At 37.4% G+C, this 19749-nt stretch overlaps 1 protein-coding gene across 2 annotated transcripts in view; it reads right to left on the bottom strand.

Annotated features, from left to right (window-relative positions):
- FMN2 (formin 2) overlaps positions 1 to 19749 on the bottom strand; it is a 318182-nt gene that overhangs the window by 1585 nt on the left and 296848 nt on the right. For both annotated transcript variants that reach the window (XM_019746843.2, XM_074316783.1), the window contains one exon: positions 1305 to 1386. In XM_019746843.2, the coding sequence (XP_019602402.2) occupies positions 1305 to 1386 (82 nt within the window). The remainder of the gene's footprint in view (positions 1 to 1304; positions 1387 to 19749) is intronic.

Genomic DNA, 19749 nt, shown 5'->3' with positions numbered 1-19749 from the left:
AGATAAGAGTTATAGTTAGAAACAAGAAGTTTAAAAAATGTATGGAGTTTAGAGTAGCCCAAACAAGACCTTTTTCACTTGGATCAAATTCTCTGAGAAAGGTTAAAGATCAACCAACTCATAAAGGAAACAAAATATAAGTAGAATATGTTTTTTTTTTCTTTTAGAATTTTCACTAAGACAAATCACAAAATATTTTTGAGAAAAAGAAAAGTTTGTAACATTAAGTTTCTAATTGATGTGAAAGAGTGACAACTCAACTTTCTCATTCTCAGTTTTATGTACAAATACATCAATTTGAAAACTGAATTAGCTATTTCATTTCTATCCTTATAACAGCATGATTGATTAATAAATAATTCATCCACCTTATTCAATACACTTTGCATTTGTCCTTTAATCAATAAGAGAGAAAATAAATTATAATACTTGTCATTAGTTAAGATTAATTTTGATACAGAGAAACTGAAGGGAAAACAGCTTTTGATAACTTTTTCTAAAGAGGGCTATTTAATCATATACCAATTTCGGTCATTTTAGTATCTTTTCCATTTAGACTATGTTAGACTGATCCCATTCAAAATGCTCTTATTTTATGGCTTTCCCCAACTTTTCATTCAAAACAGCATCATTTACTCACACTGTGGCACTCAAAACATGCAACAAAACATTTACAGTAAGTACCACAAGGAAAAACTTGTCATTTTCACCAAGCCCTTCCTTCCCAGTGTGTGAAGCTTGGCATTTTCTTTTCATGGAAGAAGTGGGGCAAGGAGGAAACTTAGAACAGCCTGTTAAACTCAGGCTGTTTATTGATTGATAGCTATTACACAGCCAACTCTGTAGAGCCATTGACGGTACAAACCAGATCTGAGCCCTCTGGTCTTTGCATTGGACAACACCATACTTGGCATCTGCCATTATGTTTTAGGTCACAATGGCATTAATTCCATTATGCTGGCCACTCTGTGTTCAAATGCAGGCCTGTGCTGTGATCCTGTGTAATGAGGAAAGAGAAAGATCGTCCCCCAACTCCCACCTACACTTCCATATCCACATAGAAGCATGCCCTTAGCAGATTTATCTTAATTCTTAAGCTTTGAAGGCTGAGTACTGAGATTCTCTTAGCCTTTTGGGCCTAATTAAAAGCATCAGGGTTAGGGAATTCTCTAAGTCAGAAGCTTATTATTTATTCAAACTTAAGAGGAAATTATTATGATATATACGTTTATTTTGCAAACACAGTGTTGAAAAGCCAAAAAAAAAAAGGAAATCACATGTTAAAGAACCGAAAAGATACTTACAATTCCAGAGTCATGTCTTGGTTTTATTTTATAAAGTGATTTTCCCTTTTTCTGCCTACACACTTCTTCGGCTTCTTTTACTCTGAGTGGGAAGAAGACAAATGTATTTGAACAAAGACCCACATAGACCACTGCAATCCACCTTACAGTCGGCGAGCAAGCATCAGCTCATTGAAGATTTGATTTACTGGAGAAAATAATACCACATACACAGGAATGTTACCTGACATTTGATTTTAAAAACATAGAATGTTAGAGCTAGAGGCAAATTCATCCAGGAACCGAAGGATGTAGAATGGAATAGTACACAAACAGATAAATATTTTCATGCATACATTTCATCCTATATTAAAGGACTCTTTCATATACAAGGAAGTAAAGAAATAGCCTTCATTTCAGGTGAGCATACTGAGATTGGCTCTATTACATAAACAGAATTGGCACTATAACATAAATCAGAAACATTAAAATAATTCAATTAACAGCATCATATAAAAAACTCGAATGCTTATATAAACTGATTATAGATTCCCTTTCCACATCACACTTATTCATGTATGAAAGTCATTTGCAATGAATACTTGGGCAATTTAAAAATTTGAACTTCATCAAGCAACCATTTAATTGGAAAAAAAGGGAGTGAGCAATAACAACATTTTGATACTACTGGGGTTTCTTTTTAAACACACACTCCAAGGAAAACAGTACTGGATTTAGCAGAGGTAGAGTTAAAAGACGATGTTATTTGGTGATAAGTTCTGCATTAGTTCTGGCTTTGCTATTTGACATTGGGTAATGTCCTGAGAGCACTGACCCTTGTATTCTCGCAAATACCATGTTTCCCCAAAAATAGACCTAGCCGGGCAATCAGCTCTAATGTATCTTTTGGAGCAAAAATTAATATAAGACCCTGTCTTATATTACATTATGTTATATTATAAAAGACCCAGTATTATATTATATTATGTTATGTTACATTATATTATATATTATATTATATTATATTATATTATATTATATTATATTATATTATATTATATTATATTTTATTAAAATAAGACCAGGTCTTATATTAATTTTTGATCCAAAAGATGCATTAGAGCTGATTGTCCAACTAGGTCTTATTTTTGGGGAAACACGGTAGTAAGATGGCTCAATAACATAATAATTTATGTATTTGAGTAATATTATTATTACTACACAGAGTTGTTGCAAAGATCAAAAATATTTTATTTAAAAAGTTCTTCATAAATTGTAAAATACTATAAAAAATTATACATGATTACAAACATAAGAAATCTGCAAACTGGATTTCTATTAATGAAAAGGGGTACAATAAGAAGGAAAAGAACCTATGAGCTAATTTATTTTGTTATCATGATTTACCTTTGGAATAAAACATAGAGTTATTTTTAGAGAACCTAAAAAGGCCATGACTTATCTTGAGGAAAGACTGTATGTAGCTCTTAAAGCACATTTCCTTAAAGAAACAAATTATAAATATATCTCTTGAGTCTTGTGACAAACGATCTAATGAGAGAATTCACCTCTGATATTGCTGAAAGAATCCTGTTTTTACACAACAGAATGACGCAAACAACCCAGTGCAGGAGCTGGAAGATTGATGTTATCATTTACCTTGAAGTACGATGAATGAAAAGAATTCCTTTTGGACACAAAATGCTAGCTGGGTTGATATTGTTAGTAATTCCAGAAAATGATGAAAATTTAGAAGACACGCCATTGTTACCACTTTTATTACTTTCTCCCCAAGTCATAAATTGTCTTTAATCCTTCTTCTAAACATTTGAAGACAAAAATATTTTCTTTATAACAAACCAAGAATTGCAGAGTCCCCATCTTCCTCAGAAACAGCTACCAGTAAATTCAAGTTGAAGTATTTGGACAGGGAATTAAGGACACTTTTTTTCTTTAGCACTTATCAAATATTCAGTAGATCTTGTCTTAAGTTTACTTGGATTGCTTTAAAGGATTTTGTGATATTTTAGAAAATGCACTTCACAAGTCTTTAGATCACCAAAGCATCTTAATTTCCCACTATTTTATTTATCTTGTTCTTAAAACACATTTTTGTAAGGATCACAGAAAGGCGAGTCTAATACACACATATTTAACTTGACACAAAAACAAATTCAGCCATTCCTTATGGCAGAGATGATGAAAACTAAAGAAAATGTGCGTCAATGAACGCTCACAAGATCTTTTAACTCATCCATTCATTTGACAATCAATGACTCCAGGCCAAGCACTGGGATTGGCTCATTTTTATAAGGACAATTAAATTCAACATCTAGGAGAGACACACACATAAGTAAGTAAATTACAGTGATGCACTCAGCACAACCACCTAGGTTTACAGAGGAGGTTCCTGGAGTTGGTGGGCAGGGGCTATGGAGATCTTTCTGGAGCAGGCTGATGGCGGAGCTTGTTTCAAAGATAATTTTCCACACTTTTCTTGGAAGGGGAAATAGTACTGAGGGTGAAAGAAGAGTACTACACACAGAAGAACATGTGCCAAGACCAAAGCTTAGAGCACTATAAACGCTTCTCGCTTCTGCTGCCGTAGGATCCCCGCACTACTAACCAGCTTTCTGCTTTCTCCTTCAGTTTCTTCTGTGTTGGACTGGGGGGAGCCAGTCACTGTATCCTGAGCACCTCAGGATGTATGCAGCTAAATGATGCGGGGAGCTGGAAAACTGAGCATCACAATCTCAAGCAACTGCGCTTCTGATTTAGGAGAAGAATTATTGAGAATTTATCAAACTGCCGTTCTCCAGGTGCACCCTTTTAGTGTATTCTGGTTTAGTCCCTCTGGGATGCTTTATAAGCAGCACCCAGGAGACCCTGATGTCGGCAGCCTGAGGGCAACACTTTGAGAACCGGCACTCTGGGACCCAGTATTCTCTCTGAAGCCCCGACTGGGTGGCCGGCCACACTGTGCCCCCGGCTAACCGCACTTGCTCACCCTTCTCTACTTCACAGTATAAACACGGGTCACAATCCCAAACCACAAAAACTTGCTCACTTTAGCACTTTGTGAGTCCCACCCCACCTAAACCAATGTTGCTTCTTCCAAATGCCAATTTTAGTTCAACAAAACTCTTGACAACAAGACATTTTTTTTCACACTTCAGGGATGAAAAAAGAACATTCCCCCAGAGTTGAGATACACTGCTGGAGATGCAAGACAGAAGAAAAATAATGAGGGAGAAGCTGGGATGGAGCACCCAAGCCAGTTGTTCATGGGAGCGTTTCCTCCTTGGGTTCTCCATCGGGGCGACTGTGGCAGAGCCCTAAGCTACAAGTTTCCACCTATTGAGTAAACTACTTGTACACGTTCCGTCTTCTTTCCCTGCTGCCTCACCCCTCATTCAACAAGGCCTGAATTTTCTTAAACTGAGCAGGAAAAAGAGGTTCATTTCACAACTAGACATCAAAGATTTTAAGTGAAAAAGCACAATGGCAACATCACTTCAAATAATAAGCAGAAATGACCAATATGTCCTGTTTGGAAAGGAAAGAAATGAAGCAGTTACCACGAAGAAGGAGGAAAATAAGGCTGATATGAAAAACACAGTGCTTGCCTTCCAAATTTTGCCTGTACTTGAGTTTAAACTCTAATTTGGGTGAAGTCTATGGAAGATGTGCACAGACAGACACAGCTCTTGTTCATGATTCATAAAGATACATTCTTTTTAACGTGTCTGCATTCACACAAGGGGACTTCCAGGGTATTTGCTAATCAAGATTTCACCCTATTAGAGAACTCACAAGGCAAGTAAGAATTTTTGGATGAAGTCTTTGATAGGCTTATTCTAACAATTGTAACTTCTAATCAGCAATCTAGATAACAGAAGGAAAACATGAACAAAACCAAATCATATGATAATGAAAACTCTTCACTCAGCACTTTTAATGATTTTGGAAAAACAACACAGAAAGCAGAGACTAGAAAACAGGAAATGTAGCACTATCTTTTAGACAGAAGGATATGAAATGGTATATAATGGCTATGAAATTTGATGTTTATGTTAATATTTTGCTGTAATATCTTTTATTGTCTATGAAACTTCAGAAACAAAACTGATGAATAAATTTCAAAAGTATGTACTTATCCCTTAAATGGAGGACCAAAAGTAAAGAATACAAGGTCTTATCTTTTAAGGGAGAATTTAATTATGGGAAATAACAACAACAAAAATATGGAATCAGATTTGGCAAACAGAGTAGGTGACCAATGTGAGCAAAACAACTTTTGTCATAAGCAAAGTTTCATTCTGGCAATGGTCAGAAAAGACCATGTATGATTCCCAAAAACAGCAAACTTGCTCCCTTCAAGGACAAATCTTTGTATAACCAATTTTGAATATAGTGTTTTTGAAAAACAACACTTTTCTCTTTTTTTAAAGTATGGATGGTATACATGATATTATTATATTACATGATATTATTGCATTATGGTATACATTATAGTATATTAATTTCAAGTTTCACTTTTTCTTATATAAATGTAATGATTTAACTCTTACTTGATGGCCAATGTTCTCATTGCACATGTCACTACTGTAATGTGCAGATAACAGGGCCTGCCTACGTGTTGACCCAACACTTAGTACTTTGCTGCAATTTACTTGTGTTTGTTTCTGGGATGGCAGGTTGTGATCACTTCTCGCTAGCGCCAGCATGCCTGCCTCTGTCTTCTTTTAATAATTTCTATCTTCTTTAGAGGGAAAAACCAGCTAACTAATTTAAATGAGACTCAAGTTGGATCAGTAAGACTCTGAATTCAGGCTGAGTGAAAGGAACAGAGTTCCTGGACTTGGAAGCAGTAAGTGACTTCAGTTGTCACAGGGCTTCTCCCTCACTCCCCAGCTGCCACAAACTTCAGGGTTCACAGGTGCGTCTGGAAGGTGAGGGAGGCCGGAAGTCTGACTGACATATACATGGGGCTTTACAGTTCTAAGTTTCTAAGGGTAGAAGATGCTAAGCTATCACATACCTACTCATAGTGCGTACCACCCAACCAGCTATTCAGCAGGTTGTCCATAAAGATGGAAAGGAATGCTGGAACGACAGTGAAACCTGAAAATTCAAATCTCTCAAGGTAAAGCAGTGTGACACCATTAACTGGTAATGACAGATTTTGTGATGCTACAGAGAACGAACTGCAGGATAAGAGGGGAAGCGTTTTGTGAGGAATATGAGATTATCCCTTAGTTGAAATTGTTTTATAGGGCAAAAATGACCAAAGGAAAAGAAAAATATCTTTAAGTATTAAAGCTTAAATTTAAATTTACCTTTAAAAAACTCATATGAAACTTATCTTCTAAAAAAGAAAGTTGTAAATGTAACCTAGAGGAAACTAAATAAATTTCAGCACGTCAATACAGGTTTTTTTTATTCCTTACATACAAATATTCGAAGTTGTAACAACTTCATTTGGTTTTAAGATGTTAAGCTTAGATGTTATTAAACATAGAAAATATGAGTCCAAAAGAATTAAGAATATTTTTAAGGTTTATATTAGAGAGAAGACAGAGATAGGTGATAGAGTGAGAAATACTTTGTATCTCAGAATTTGTTGAAACTAGTTTAAATTCCAACAATTATTTTTATTTTGGTAGCTTTCAAACAAATGAAAAGTTTCTCAAACTTTGTCCTTACTAGAACTGGACGCTTTTACACTAAGGACTATTCTAAACAAAGAGCATGGTTTCTTATTTCTCTCCTAATAAAGATGCATCTTTCTCTGCACTTTCCCTCCCTAGCCCCAGACCCATTTATTGTCAGGCAAACATATACAAAAAGTTCAGGGTGATTAAGTTTAAAGACGGTTTGTGAGATGAGTAAGGAAGATACACTCTGGCACAGAGACAGAGACAAGAAACCAGACGTCCCTGTAACCTACAGGCAGAATCATTTTTATCTGCTTTCTAGAGCAAAAGCCAGGCTGACCACAATCTTATCAAGAAAACAGATATGCTCTCATCATTCAATCGAATGAGAAAGGGAGCCACTTTTCTGCCACAAAACATTCATAATTTTGTCTAAATAAGTATCTGTGGCGGACGGCTTCACTTCCTGCTGGCTCCAACTCGGCTTGCTGGGAATGGCCTGACTCCTCACTGGAGTCTGCAGCCTGTGAGATTTAAGTGCAGCTCAGCACTGGGAGGTCACACGTCACAGGTCCTTAGACAGCGGAGATGGATCTTCTAACAAGACATAATTATCATTACTACCAGTTCACAATGTACTTCACTGAAACACACCACCATGTCTGCCTACAAATTTTCAATTTTTTAATTAAAAAGAGAAAGGGAACCCCCCCACACACACACAAACACACACACTCACACACACAGGGAGGGAGGAAGAGGAGGGAGAGTCAGGACAAAGGCTGGTTAGAAGTAGGATGCCAGCTTTGAAGTGTGGGTCTCTCTCCGGGTAAAGACAAGAGTAGGTATTAGACACCCTGGGGGATTAAAGGTGATTTGGGGGAGTTTACTCCTGGCTCTGTCTTCTCTCCTTTATTGACCTCAATGATTTAAAATACACACACACAAACCCCCGAAATAAAAAGGACACAATCCACCAAAATGCCACTGATTATCGCAAGTAAAAAGAACTTAAGTTTCCTCAGGCACGTATGTTTGAATGTGAGTTGAATTTCTGAATTTCATCACTGACAATCTCTGACTTTTTCAGAGAACACTGCATTTGCATCCCAAACGCTGACAGGGAGCAATTAGATTGAGTGCCAAGTAGCTCCTGACTCAAGGAAACTGGGTTTAAAAAAGCCTGTGAGCTACTTGATGTGGCAGGACCACGGCTCAGAAATGGACATTAAGAGCTGGAGAAGGACTCACACCTCACATCCCACTCACCGAACAGTAATGCACGATGCAAGTCTATCATTTCTCTTAACAACATGAGCTGAATTTTGAGGACTGTGCAGTCTACAGTCTAGGATTCCATGACAGATATACAGGTTCTATGCTGATGTTCTAAAAACTCCAAATATATATTGAACATAAAGCCAATAAGCAGAGATGATGTACATCATTTTCCTGCATATCTGGGTGAAGAGAGACGAAGCATCAGGAAACACAGTCAACCAACCAAATTCATTTCCTATAATCTGAAACTCATTAATGACTGTCTAAGATTCTATAAATACAGAACATTGTCATTCATGGATGAACTACCTCAGAAAAAAATGTTTCCCCATAGTTTTGGAAGGGCTATAAATAAGGGAAGATGGTTATGGATGTATGCTGCTATGCTCTCATTTCAAAGCAAAAAAAAAAAAAAACACACACAAAAATTTCACACACACACAAATCATTCCCATCATTCTCTCTGCTGCATCAAAAAGTTGTCAGTATTTTCCTACCTCCCAGTGTGTTGTCCTTGCCCTCACTCTTCCCCATCATGCTAATGACTAAAATGGTGAACTAGCCTTTTAATTCTCTTATGCTTTGGTCCTCAGAGAGCTTCTGAGTTTTCCAACTGTCTTTCTGGACATGCTTTTTTAATCTCTTTTGCTGCTTTGTAATTATTAAACTTCCCCTCAAATGTTATTTATCCCCCAGGGCTCTAATCTCGATGCTGGTATCCATAGGAAATCTCCACTTTATAATTACAACTATCATTTCTATGCTGAAGACTTTCAGATCATACCTCTAGCTCTGACCTCTCTCCCAAGCTCCAAATCCTAGTGGACATTCTTCTCCTCTCACCTACCTGGGCCTTGGTTAAGAACATAATCATCTATAACCATTCATGTTCTGAATCCTTTCTCTCCCTCTTCATCACTATCTCCGCCATCATGCATATACAAATGGTTAACAAGTTCTGCTATTAATTATTCCTTAGTAATGATTTTAAAATCTGCCCCAACCTAATTCCATTGTCCCTGACTGTTTTTCAAGCCTCCTCCTTATGTCACTTGGACCCCTGCCAAACCCTTCAGACTGGCCTTTGCATAAGTCTAACCCATTCTTCACAAATGTCCAAACATGGGACTCAGCTGAGCCACTCATTCATGCCAACGGGGAAAAACAATGTTTAAGTTCCTTAGTGAGGAATTCCAGAACATTTACAACTAACCTAACTTCTCTGTAGTCTCTACAATGTTCCCTGGGCTCCAGCCATAGAGAACCACTCCCCACCCCACCGGAGGCCCTTGATAAGTCTGTTCCCCTGGGACTGCCCATTGTCTTTTTTTCTCTTCTTCCCATGGGTCCTCTAAGTTAAGCTCAAAGCTTTCTATAGAAAGTATATCTGACCTTCACAGCAAGCTTGTTTATGCAATCCTCTATGATTTTGCACAATTTTATTCAAATTTTTATTTTAATGATTTACAGCTACCTATATGCCTTGTTGAATAGTAAAATTCCATGAGATAAGGGCTCATGTGTATTCATTTTTACATTCATAAGAAAAATAAACCTCACATAAGTCAGTATTCACTAGATGTTTGAAAAATAACTGGCTCGGTGAATAATGATGATGGATAGGAAAATTAAAATCAAGCTAAAAAAATCACAGGGATAAATTTTGGCAAATAACTAGGGCTTAGATCTAAATCTCTTGTTTTTGCCTCCTTCTTCTGGTGAACTCTTCAGCAATGAGTCTGGACATTCAATTCACATTTTGAGTAAACTATGTGGGCTCCTATTTGACTTGACCATTGAGTTTACTGATTTACCGTTATAATTCCATCCATAAAAAACAATTTAGTTTGGATGACTGTATATAAAATTTAAAGTTTTGAAATAGCTTAGGGTATCATATTCACTTTCTTTCATTTTACAGAAAAACTAATTTTGGATACACTATATGAATCATTAGTAGCCTGTAAAGATTCAACATGATATTGTGTTAAACTATTTTCACTAACCCTTATTAACTCTTAGGTTAGTGGGAAAGATAAATCACATAGACATAATATATCTTCATTTCAACAAAATAGTTAAAGTATCTCTAATAGGATGTCTGCAGACTAGACAGAGAAATGATGGCTAGGTGAGAGGATACTCAAATGATGTATCCATTAACAATGATCAAATATGCCTGAAGAAGGCAACAGGGTGACCTGATGTATAGTTATGTTCCTGTTTTAAAGAGCATGACCTTGAAGAGGGTCAAAGCACAATAACTGGTAAAATTTATTATAGAGGCTGTTTTAATCTAAGCACAGAGAAAATTGTCCTAGCAATCACAGATGTCCAAAACATGACAGTTTCTTTTTCATTTGAAGAAAAGTCACATCTGCAGTGAGCCAGTGGTGTGCCATACCCGGTGGGAGTTTCACGTGGACCACCTTTTATTCAACCTCCTAACTTGAGAGATACTCTTATACTATTTTAGAGATGAGGAGCCTGGGACTCAAAGAGGTTCTTGAGGTCACCCAATAAAAGCATGAAGATGAAAATACAGATCTGGTCAACGTCAGAGTCTGCACTCTTTCCATATCCCTCCCACTAAAAAGGGTACAAAATCATGGGCTTAATATCTAGCTATTAGTACTATAAAAATGGTATTCCTACCATGGAAAATAAATTGGGATGGACAATCTTCAATTTGTTTCCCAAGTTCAATATCCCTTCCCCTTTAGAGAGCTTTCACAAAACAAGCATCTTAAAGAAACTATAGTGTTAGCTCCTTGAAGGCAGAGGATGGAATGTCTTTCCTCTCCATGTCCCTGGCCCAGTACAGTACCTGTCTCATCAAAATAGCAGCTAACATTTACTGAGAACAGATGTTCCACGCACTGGGCTAGGAGGGTTTATAGATTTTATCTCCTTCAAATCTTGTAATAACCCCGTGAGGTACTGTTACCCAACTTTTACAATGAGGACCATGAAACTTAAAATGGTCAAATTGCTTGCTTGGGCTCATACACCATTTGTGGCAGACCTGTGGTTCAAATCCAGACAAACATTCGATTGCCACAGCTCTAGCTTTAACCACTGTACTATGTTGCCTCTTACAACGCAATGCATGGGAAAGGCAAAATATACAACCATCAATATCTTCCACTTTCTATGTATTTATATATTCCTTTACATTTATAAATTTATATTTATTATGTATCATTTATATATTGATATTCATTATATTAATTTATATTCATTATTCATTTATTTATTTCCATTTATTTAGAAGCATGTGATTCTAAAAGACTGAATCTTTTAAAACTCTGAATATAAATTGAAATAATTTTTGAAAAGAGAAACTATTTAGAAAAATGGTCACATGTGCTTTATCAGATACTGGGGAGAAGTACTATAATTGGACAAATCTTGAACTCTATTCAAGGAAAAGTAGTAATGGAAACACAATGGGCTTTAGTGTTCATCTTTGAAAAAGGAAAGGAAAGCATGTACGATTGTCCAGAGGAAACAAAACTACCACCACATTCTTGATTCTAATTTCTAGGAGGAATTTTTGACATAGTTGTCTAAGTGAGAAATGTGAATTGCAGTCAATACATATCTAAAAATACAGAAGACACAGACATTTCTATAGTCGCCAATTTTTTACACAAATCCTCAATATAAACTGAGATTAATTTTTAAACTAACTCAGTGAAGATATTTCCGAGGCGGGGGGGCCAACACGCACTTTGAGTTTGTCCTTTTGCTTTCTGGTGATCTGACCTGACACAGAGATACAACTCTGGAAAAATCTAGGAGAGTTAATATATTTCCTCCATTATCTCAAATCGCAATAGTCTCAACTGTGCAGCAGTCAGTAGGTGGCTAGTCTCGGACAAGGGCTGGAAATGCCGACCATTCTGTGCTGAAGAAGGAAAATAACTTTGCTTTAGGGATGAGATGAGTAAATGTCAGGGTTCACATTCCACCATGTGAATAAAGAGCCTGAATTATATTCTGTCAAACCACGCCGATCCTCGTTTCATAATCTTCCACAGGGTAGAATTAACATCGTATCAGAAAAAGTTGACAAATCTGGAAGGTGTTATTTAGAACCTTTTAAAATGCTTAGATGATAAGTTTTTAACAGTCACTAAAAATAGGAATATTTTTGTTCATATACATGTTGGAAATTTAAACATCTGATCACATATTTTCATTGCTAATTTAATATCTCTGATTTAGAAAAAAGGGAATGTTTTTCTCATGGACTCATGTAGTAGAGACCATTTTAATTCTCTATTAGTTGTGGATTTACATGGAAGTTACAAAAGCAGCTCCCCTGAATTGCTCCCATTTTTTTTTAAGTCTCCTAAGAATGACCATGTTCTTTTTGTACATATAGAGGATGTTTCAGATTTCCTCAATAAAATGGTGAAATCACACTCCCTGGTTCCAAAGTTTCTAATAGCAAATAAAATGAATTTCTGTTACATATGATGACCAAAACTATTATAAAATCACCTTTGACAGCAAAGTTCATCTTTTATTACAGGAACATAGTGTCGTTAACTATATTTGACATTTTTCATGCAGACATCCTTTTCTATTTACCTTTACTAAACTTTATCTTTAGTATTTCCACCTGTGTTAAGATATTCTTACTCTCAGTGATTTTTATTTTGCATACAGTTCAGAAAAAATTTTGATTATAGCTAGTGAGATATAAAGTAAAGCTCTGTAGGTACTTACACTGTGGTTTATGTTTTGACATTTCTCTATCAAGAACAATATGTATGAATAGCTTAGATCCTTTTTTTTTAGAAAGACTTTGCGGGGGGGCAGGGAATTCAAGGGCTATGAGACATAGGAATTAGTTTATAGAGAGTTTATCACATTTCCTCTCTGTAAAACTCATAAAAGAGTACAACAAAGCTATTTATGTCATAATGACTTAGAATTATGCAAGAGGAAGAATGGCTTAATTAAGGAGTAAGATGTGGGAGATACAAGGCAGAAATGGGATCAAGGAAACACACATATTAAGGGAGAACAAGGGTCACAATTTTTCCTCTACTGGATTATTCCTATCTGGCCAAAACATGCTGTTTATCCCACCATCAAAAAAAAAATTTCCTTAATCCACTTTCCCCTCCAGCTAGACCTTTACTCTGTGACCCTTTCAATGTACAAACTCCTCAAAAAAAGTTGCTATAGTTACCGTCTCCACTTCCTCTGTTCCCATCTAATCCAGCGTTTGTCCCTAACTACTTGATAGAGACCAAACGGATATCACCAATTCCTCCAAGTTCCCAAATCCAAAGGTCAACTCTCAGTCCTCAGGTCCCTCACATGGGCACAAGCAGCATTTCACATGGTTTTCCTCTATGCCCTCCTTCTGGAAACCCTTTCTTCAGCTGGTCCTCCAGGCTACACTACTCGGCGCCAACAACCTTCTCTATACTCGTCTTCTACCTCTCTCCTCTTGCTCACTCTGTTCCAGCCACTTTGACCTCCTCCCTAAACGCTCCTTCCTCAGGCTTTGCATTTGCTGCTACCTCTGTGTGGAATATTCCATTGGTTTATTCCGTCACTTCCTTTAAATCCCTGCTATATGTCACTTCCCAGACGTATGCTGTCTAGCTTATATATAACACCACCATCTCCCTTTGCCCTACTTTATTTTTTGTCAGAGCACATATCAGCACCCAGCGTATATTTATCTCCTTACTACAATAATGTGAAGTCCAGAGGGCAGGGATTTGATTTTGTTTACAACTCCAGTGCCTGGTACATAGTAGCCACTTAATAAATACTTATTGAATGACCTCAATAAAGCACGTGGATAATTCATAAGTTCACAATGAAGAATGCAGGCATGGTGTTCGAGACTGAAAGAAAGTGGAAGAAGGCACTGTGGGGAATGATTATAGAGGAAAAGGAAAAGTTGGATAAAAGCATTCATGACTTGCCATTCCCCTCATGTTTCCCATGATTTATCTTAGGATATCCACTCCTTAGAGAATCTACCTTAGGTTTTTAAATAGTCAATCTTGGAAAATCTTTCCCAGCACAAGAAAGGTGAAGGGTATGACCAGGCTGACACTGGGAGGGTTAAGAAGTGCAATCTCTTGTGTCCTCGTAAATCATAGTTCCAGTAATGGCATAGCTGTAATAACATGATGTGGCTCAGGCTGAGTGGGAATCTACATCAATCAGGAAAGTCCAAAGAGAGTCTAGAATAATCAAAAGAACTGGCAATACTTTATCAGGGAAATGGAAAACCTGGTATCATCTTCATAGTTAACTTCAAATATTTGAAGACCCATTAAATGGACAAGAGACTGGATTTATTTGTGTGGTTCTAGAGAGAGTAGAATTAGGACCACTGAGTAAAAGGTTCAGTCAGCCAGATCCTTTACCCAAAACCCCTGGGGCCAGATGGATTATAGCCCTCAGAACTCTTCTAATTTCACACAGAAATACGGTGCATAACATTCCAAAAGGGTCTGACACAGCATAGAGTAATCAAACACATCAACATTTCTGTAGTAAACATATGAACAGTCACACTAAGTGGGTTGGGTAAAGACTAGATGGCATCATGTGAGTTGAGGTTGCCACTAACTTATGAAAAAACTTTTCATTTCAGAGGTTTTTGGATCATCAAACTGTAGCCAAGGGATTATGGCTCTGGACTCTAAAATTATGAACAAAACTCCATTGACTGTATAATAATTGTCCCCAAAGTTTGTGAATGCTATTAAACCATCAGGCTAGAGAATTCAGTAAACCCTCAGGTACAAAATGGTCACTAACAATTAAGAATTTGGATGTGAACACTTAGTTCTCAGTTTTTCTTTGATCAGCATCATTAGGAAACTAATTTTTAATAACTACACATGAATGATAAAATATATGGGTATACTTTATGGAAGTCAAGACATTTTTTTTTTCCTTTTCACTCTGATCCATCAGCTTTCAGACGATCATGTTTTTGCCTCTCTTAAGCTAAGAGGTCGTGCATGGTCCCTGATTCTCATCTGACTGTTTGGGACACAGCAGACCATGGTCAATGGTGAAGTGGTTGTAAATCCTTTTCATTTTCTTTATTAATAATAAACGAAGCAGAGGGCTTTAAAAAATAAGAGCCAATTTAAGCTTTCCTCATATAACATCACTTTCACTTGTATTTTTGTTGTGATTGAGAATAACCATCCATCCATCCATCCATCCATCCATCCATCCATCCATCCATCCATCCATCTATCCATCCATGATATTTAAAATGTTTTTCCACTTTTTTTCTCTAATTTGCCATCACCAGCACCTAGTCTCAAGTTCATGCTATAGTATTTTATGCTCTAGTTCTTTTATTCTGCCTTTGTAAAATAAAAACACCAGGAAAATTAACCAGAGGCAGTAGGAAATAAACCCCTGCACAAGCTCAGTGTAGAATTAACAGTGCTTCTGTCCAAAAAACAACACATGAATTTAAGGACACATTAATATCCACATCTAGACTTTTAAAATGAAAGCCTTTGAGTTATCTGGGAGCATCTTAAATTCTCTTAACTGATGAAATACACTTTTTCCAACTAAACATCATCTTATTTACCTCCCCCACAAACTTGGAACACTTTAAAGTGGTCAAATGGAATTTTATCAAACTTTCCAAAAATGTTTACCCCTAGGCCATTGGAATTTGAACCGAAGAGGTTAATTTTTAAAAATAATTCCATCTCATAAAATCAAGATCTACTATAAATATGCTTTTACTTCTGATATGCTTTATTTTTGCAAACTGTGTTATGTAAATTTACAATGATAATTAGGCTATTTAAAAAATTAAAGAGTTAGCACTACTATCTCTTCTTTTCCTCACCCAACAAACTTTAGACACTTTTCTGACAAATTAAAGCTTAGAGGACTTTGACTGTCACATGCAGAATTCTACTTCTGGCTATTTTAAATTCTAAACGAATGTCTCCAATTCTTTTTTTTATTATTATTACAATTTATTGGGGTAACAATAAATTTTGGTAACTACATAGGTTTCAAGCTAATGTTTCCAACTTTAACACCAATTCCCGTATGTGATTTTTTCCCCCCACATCGCCAAGCAATTAAGCCAATTCTGACACCATCTACCGGGAGATGGCATTAGATCCCACAGGTTAAGGGCTCAGGCTCACATGACTGCCCTACCCCACTTCACTTTGGAATCCAATCTCAAGTCCAGATTGTCACCTATGCTTCTGACCAACAAGCTAGAGATAAGAGGTTCCAATGACACCCTGCGTAGGTTTGATTAATTTGCTAGAATGGCTCACAGAAGTCGGACATTTTGCTTACTAGATCACTGGTTTATTATAAAAGGACATAACTCAGGAAAGCCTGATGGAAGAGCTGCATAAGGCAAGGTAGGTGGGAAGGGGTGTGGAGCTTCCACGCTCTGAGTGTGCCACTCTCCCCGAATGTCCACGTGTGTCCACCAATCTGGAAGTTCCTTGAACTCCCTCGTTTGAGTTTTTATGAAGGCTTCTTTACATAGGCATGACTGATTAAATCACTGGTCACTGGGAATTAATTCAGTACCTCTCCTCTCCCCAGAGGTCAAGGGTGGGGGTGACACAGAAAGTTCCAATCCTCTAATCACAGCGTTAGTTCCACTGGTCATCCTTAGGTTACCTAGAGGCTTTCCAAAGTCATCTTATTAAGACAGAGAAAACCCCTTTGTCACTCTCTCCATTTAGGAAATCCCAAGGGTTTTATTTAGGAGCTCTGTGCCAGGAATGAGACAGAAGACCAAATATATACTTATTATTATAAACCACAATACCACAATATCTATATGGCATGAGGATTCAATATAGTCTTTTGAGAAAGAGTGAGTGTCTATATAGTTTAACCTAATTTTAAGTTTTATCATTTTTCAAAGAGATGGTAAATGCAGCCCACCTTAGATGCCCATATTATAAAATAAGAGAGATATTAATAGAGCTTAAATAGATGCAGTAAAATTTTCATTAATATTACGATAGATGAGAGTCCCTGTTTAATAAAAACAACAACATTGCCCTTATATGATGTCTCATTACTGGGTTCTGCTACACGTGACAAACTTACTCGGATGGAATATTAAATCAAGTGCACTTGCTTCTCCTACTGCCCCAGTACTTCTAATTCGGTGGAGATGAGGGTCACCTTTGGGTTAACGGAACTCAAGGGATCTGGGCCCTCTCAGGGAGGAAGCAGGCAGACCACACATCTCTAATGCCGGATGTGCCTCTTCCTCCAGGGCACCCTCCCAGCACATCTCCACAACCACTCTAGGGGCAGGAAATCACTGAGGAGCCCAAAGAGAGATGGCAGTGACCTGTGACCCTGGGTCCACTCTGCTGGGTCCATTCAAAGCAAAACAGTCTCCACCAACAGATCCAAAATTCTGTCTTCATTGAGACTACCACTTTCTGAAAATCAGTGCGTATTTCCTTTTAAAAAACAGAAAGCTGGAATCAGCCTGCGTCTCCAAAGGAGAGGGCCAGACTGCTTCCTGAGTGTGCACGGGCAGGATGCCTTCATTCTCCTCTGAGCCTTAGTTCATCCTTCGCCAGGGTCAGCTAGGTCTGCACCGTGCAATGGTGGCTGCAGCTTATGCTGGCAGAGGACTGCACGCCCTTTGTGTAACTGCAGAAGTGGCGGCTTCTCAGCGTGACCCTCACTCTGTAAGGCACAGCTATCCAAAAAGGCCTTTATATAGCTCAGCATCAAGTTTTAAATCATTTGAGGAAGGAATCTGTAAGGAGACATACCAGCCTCTCTCCAGAGAGAGATCAATGAGCTGTGGAGACACATTGGCCAGGAACACTTTCTTTGATCTAGATACAGAGTGTGACACACGGGTGCCAGCCCAACTGCTATTCCTAAAGGAAGGGGCGAACTTTGTAATCAATTGGAGGTGGAACATGACCAGGGCCATGTGGGACAAGACAGAGTCAAAGCGGATGGATTATTCAGAGAATGTCTAACATGACTCGACAAGATAAAATGACAGATGAAGTTGATTAAATAAACTTTTCAAACTTAGAAAGACATTCAGGGTATCAGAGATCCTAAGTGTTTTGTCACAGATATTACTCAGGAAACAAAAGCAAAATAAATCAAAATAGAATGAAGTAAAATAAAATACAAATGCTCAGAGGCTTCATATATGGTAACATTTAAAAAGAGTGAGCAAAGCTCTAGTGTATCTATATATTAACAACCTAGTTATAATCAGAAAACCTAAATTGCAAAAATGAAAATCTTACATCATTTTAGGAATTACATTTAGGGATTATAGTATATCATTTTAGGAATTATGTTAATATGATTTTCATTTTTTGGCTCTGAAATGTCATTACTTTTAAAAATTACAAAATCATAGCTCCTAAAACTCTAAGGGCATTAAAATGTTCAATGAACTTATAATACGCATATAAGAAATATTGTCTTTATGTAATTTAAATGATGAGATGATGATAACAATGATCGTGACGATAATTTAAAAGTCCTTCTAAGGAGAAACAAATCGTAAACAATAGCTTTTCACTAATTTGCCACGGTGGTTCTTCAATCAGTGGACATTTGACTCCACTAGAAATGCCACTATCCAAGACCACCCTGTGATCCGACAGCCCGTTCTTCAGCATAAGTATGGTTCACCTTCATGGGGTGCCCACTCACTAGGAAGTACCATATAAAAGTCAGTCCCTATGACTGTCCCTCAAAAAACTGTCTCCTTTCCATGGGCTCAAAATTCCGCTCATGACCTAACAACTGCCCACAGTTCAAGTTTCTAAGTCTGTTTATGAAGAGCAGAGGCCAAAACCCCAAGCAGCGCCTTGGTCAGAAGCCCACGGAGCGGGTCCTGAGTGAGCACTCAAAAAGGGAACTAAAGGATGGGGATGGCGAAACCAGGTGGAGGCCTTCCGGTGAGGGGGTGGAGGGAGTTAAACCCAAGTGAAAGATGTGAGGCTTTACCCCCGAGCCAAAGCAGACAAATTTCTTTCCCTTTTATTTTTACTTATTTTAACCATTAGTATTTCCACTGTTTTTTTTTCCCTAAGCATTTATCTCTTCTCCATTAGAAATATAGGTTAGGAAAACTTGGACACTCTGACTTTCCCCCGTGGAAACTAGATTTGAAAAAAGTTTATTTTGCAATAAATGAACAATTTCAAAATACACATATACACATGTAACACCTGTTATGCTGTGTGTGTTTTTTAACATGACTTACGCTTTCCTGAAATGGGTTTACACAGGGAAAGCACTGGCTCGTTTCGTCACTCCAGAGTCAAGCTAGTAGAAATTAGTAATTATCTAAATCAGCGGAGATCTTTTTGATTTTGGAATGAGTGTGATTTCTTTTATTTACAGTTTTTGCCAGCAGGTTTATCTCTCAAATATTGATTTAGCTAATGCTCATGTTAGCAGTTAAGTGATTTGCTTTCCTTGGGTAAATACAGAACCATCTGGCACAGGGGAAATGGCCAGGA

Source organism: Rhinolophus sinicus, linkage group LG12 (assembly GCF_036562045.2).
Source record: "Rhinolophus sinicus isolate RSC01 linkage group LG12, ASM3656204v1, whole genome shotgun sequence".
NCBI classification, from domain to species: Eukaryota; Metazoa; Chordata; class Mammalia; order Chiroptera; family Rhinolophidae; genus Rhinolophus; species Rhinolophus sinicus.
The sequence above is the reverse complement of the archived record's forward strand: the minus strand, read 5'-3'. Positions and strand labels throughout refer to the sequence as shown.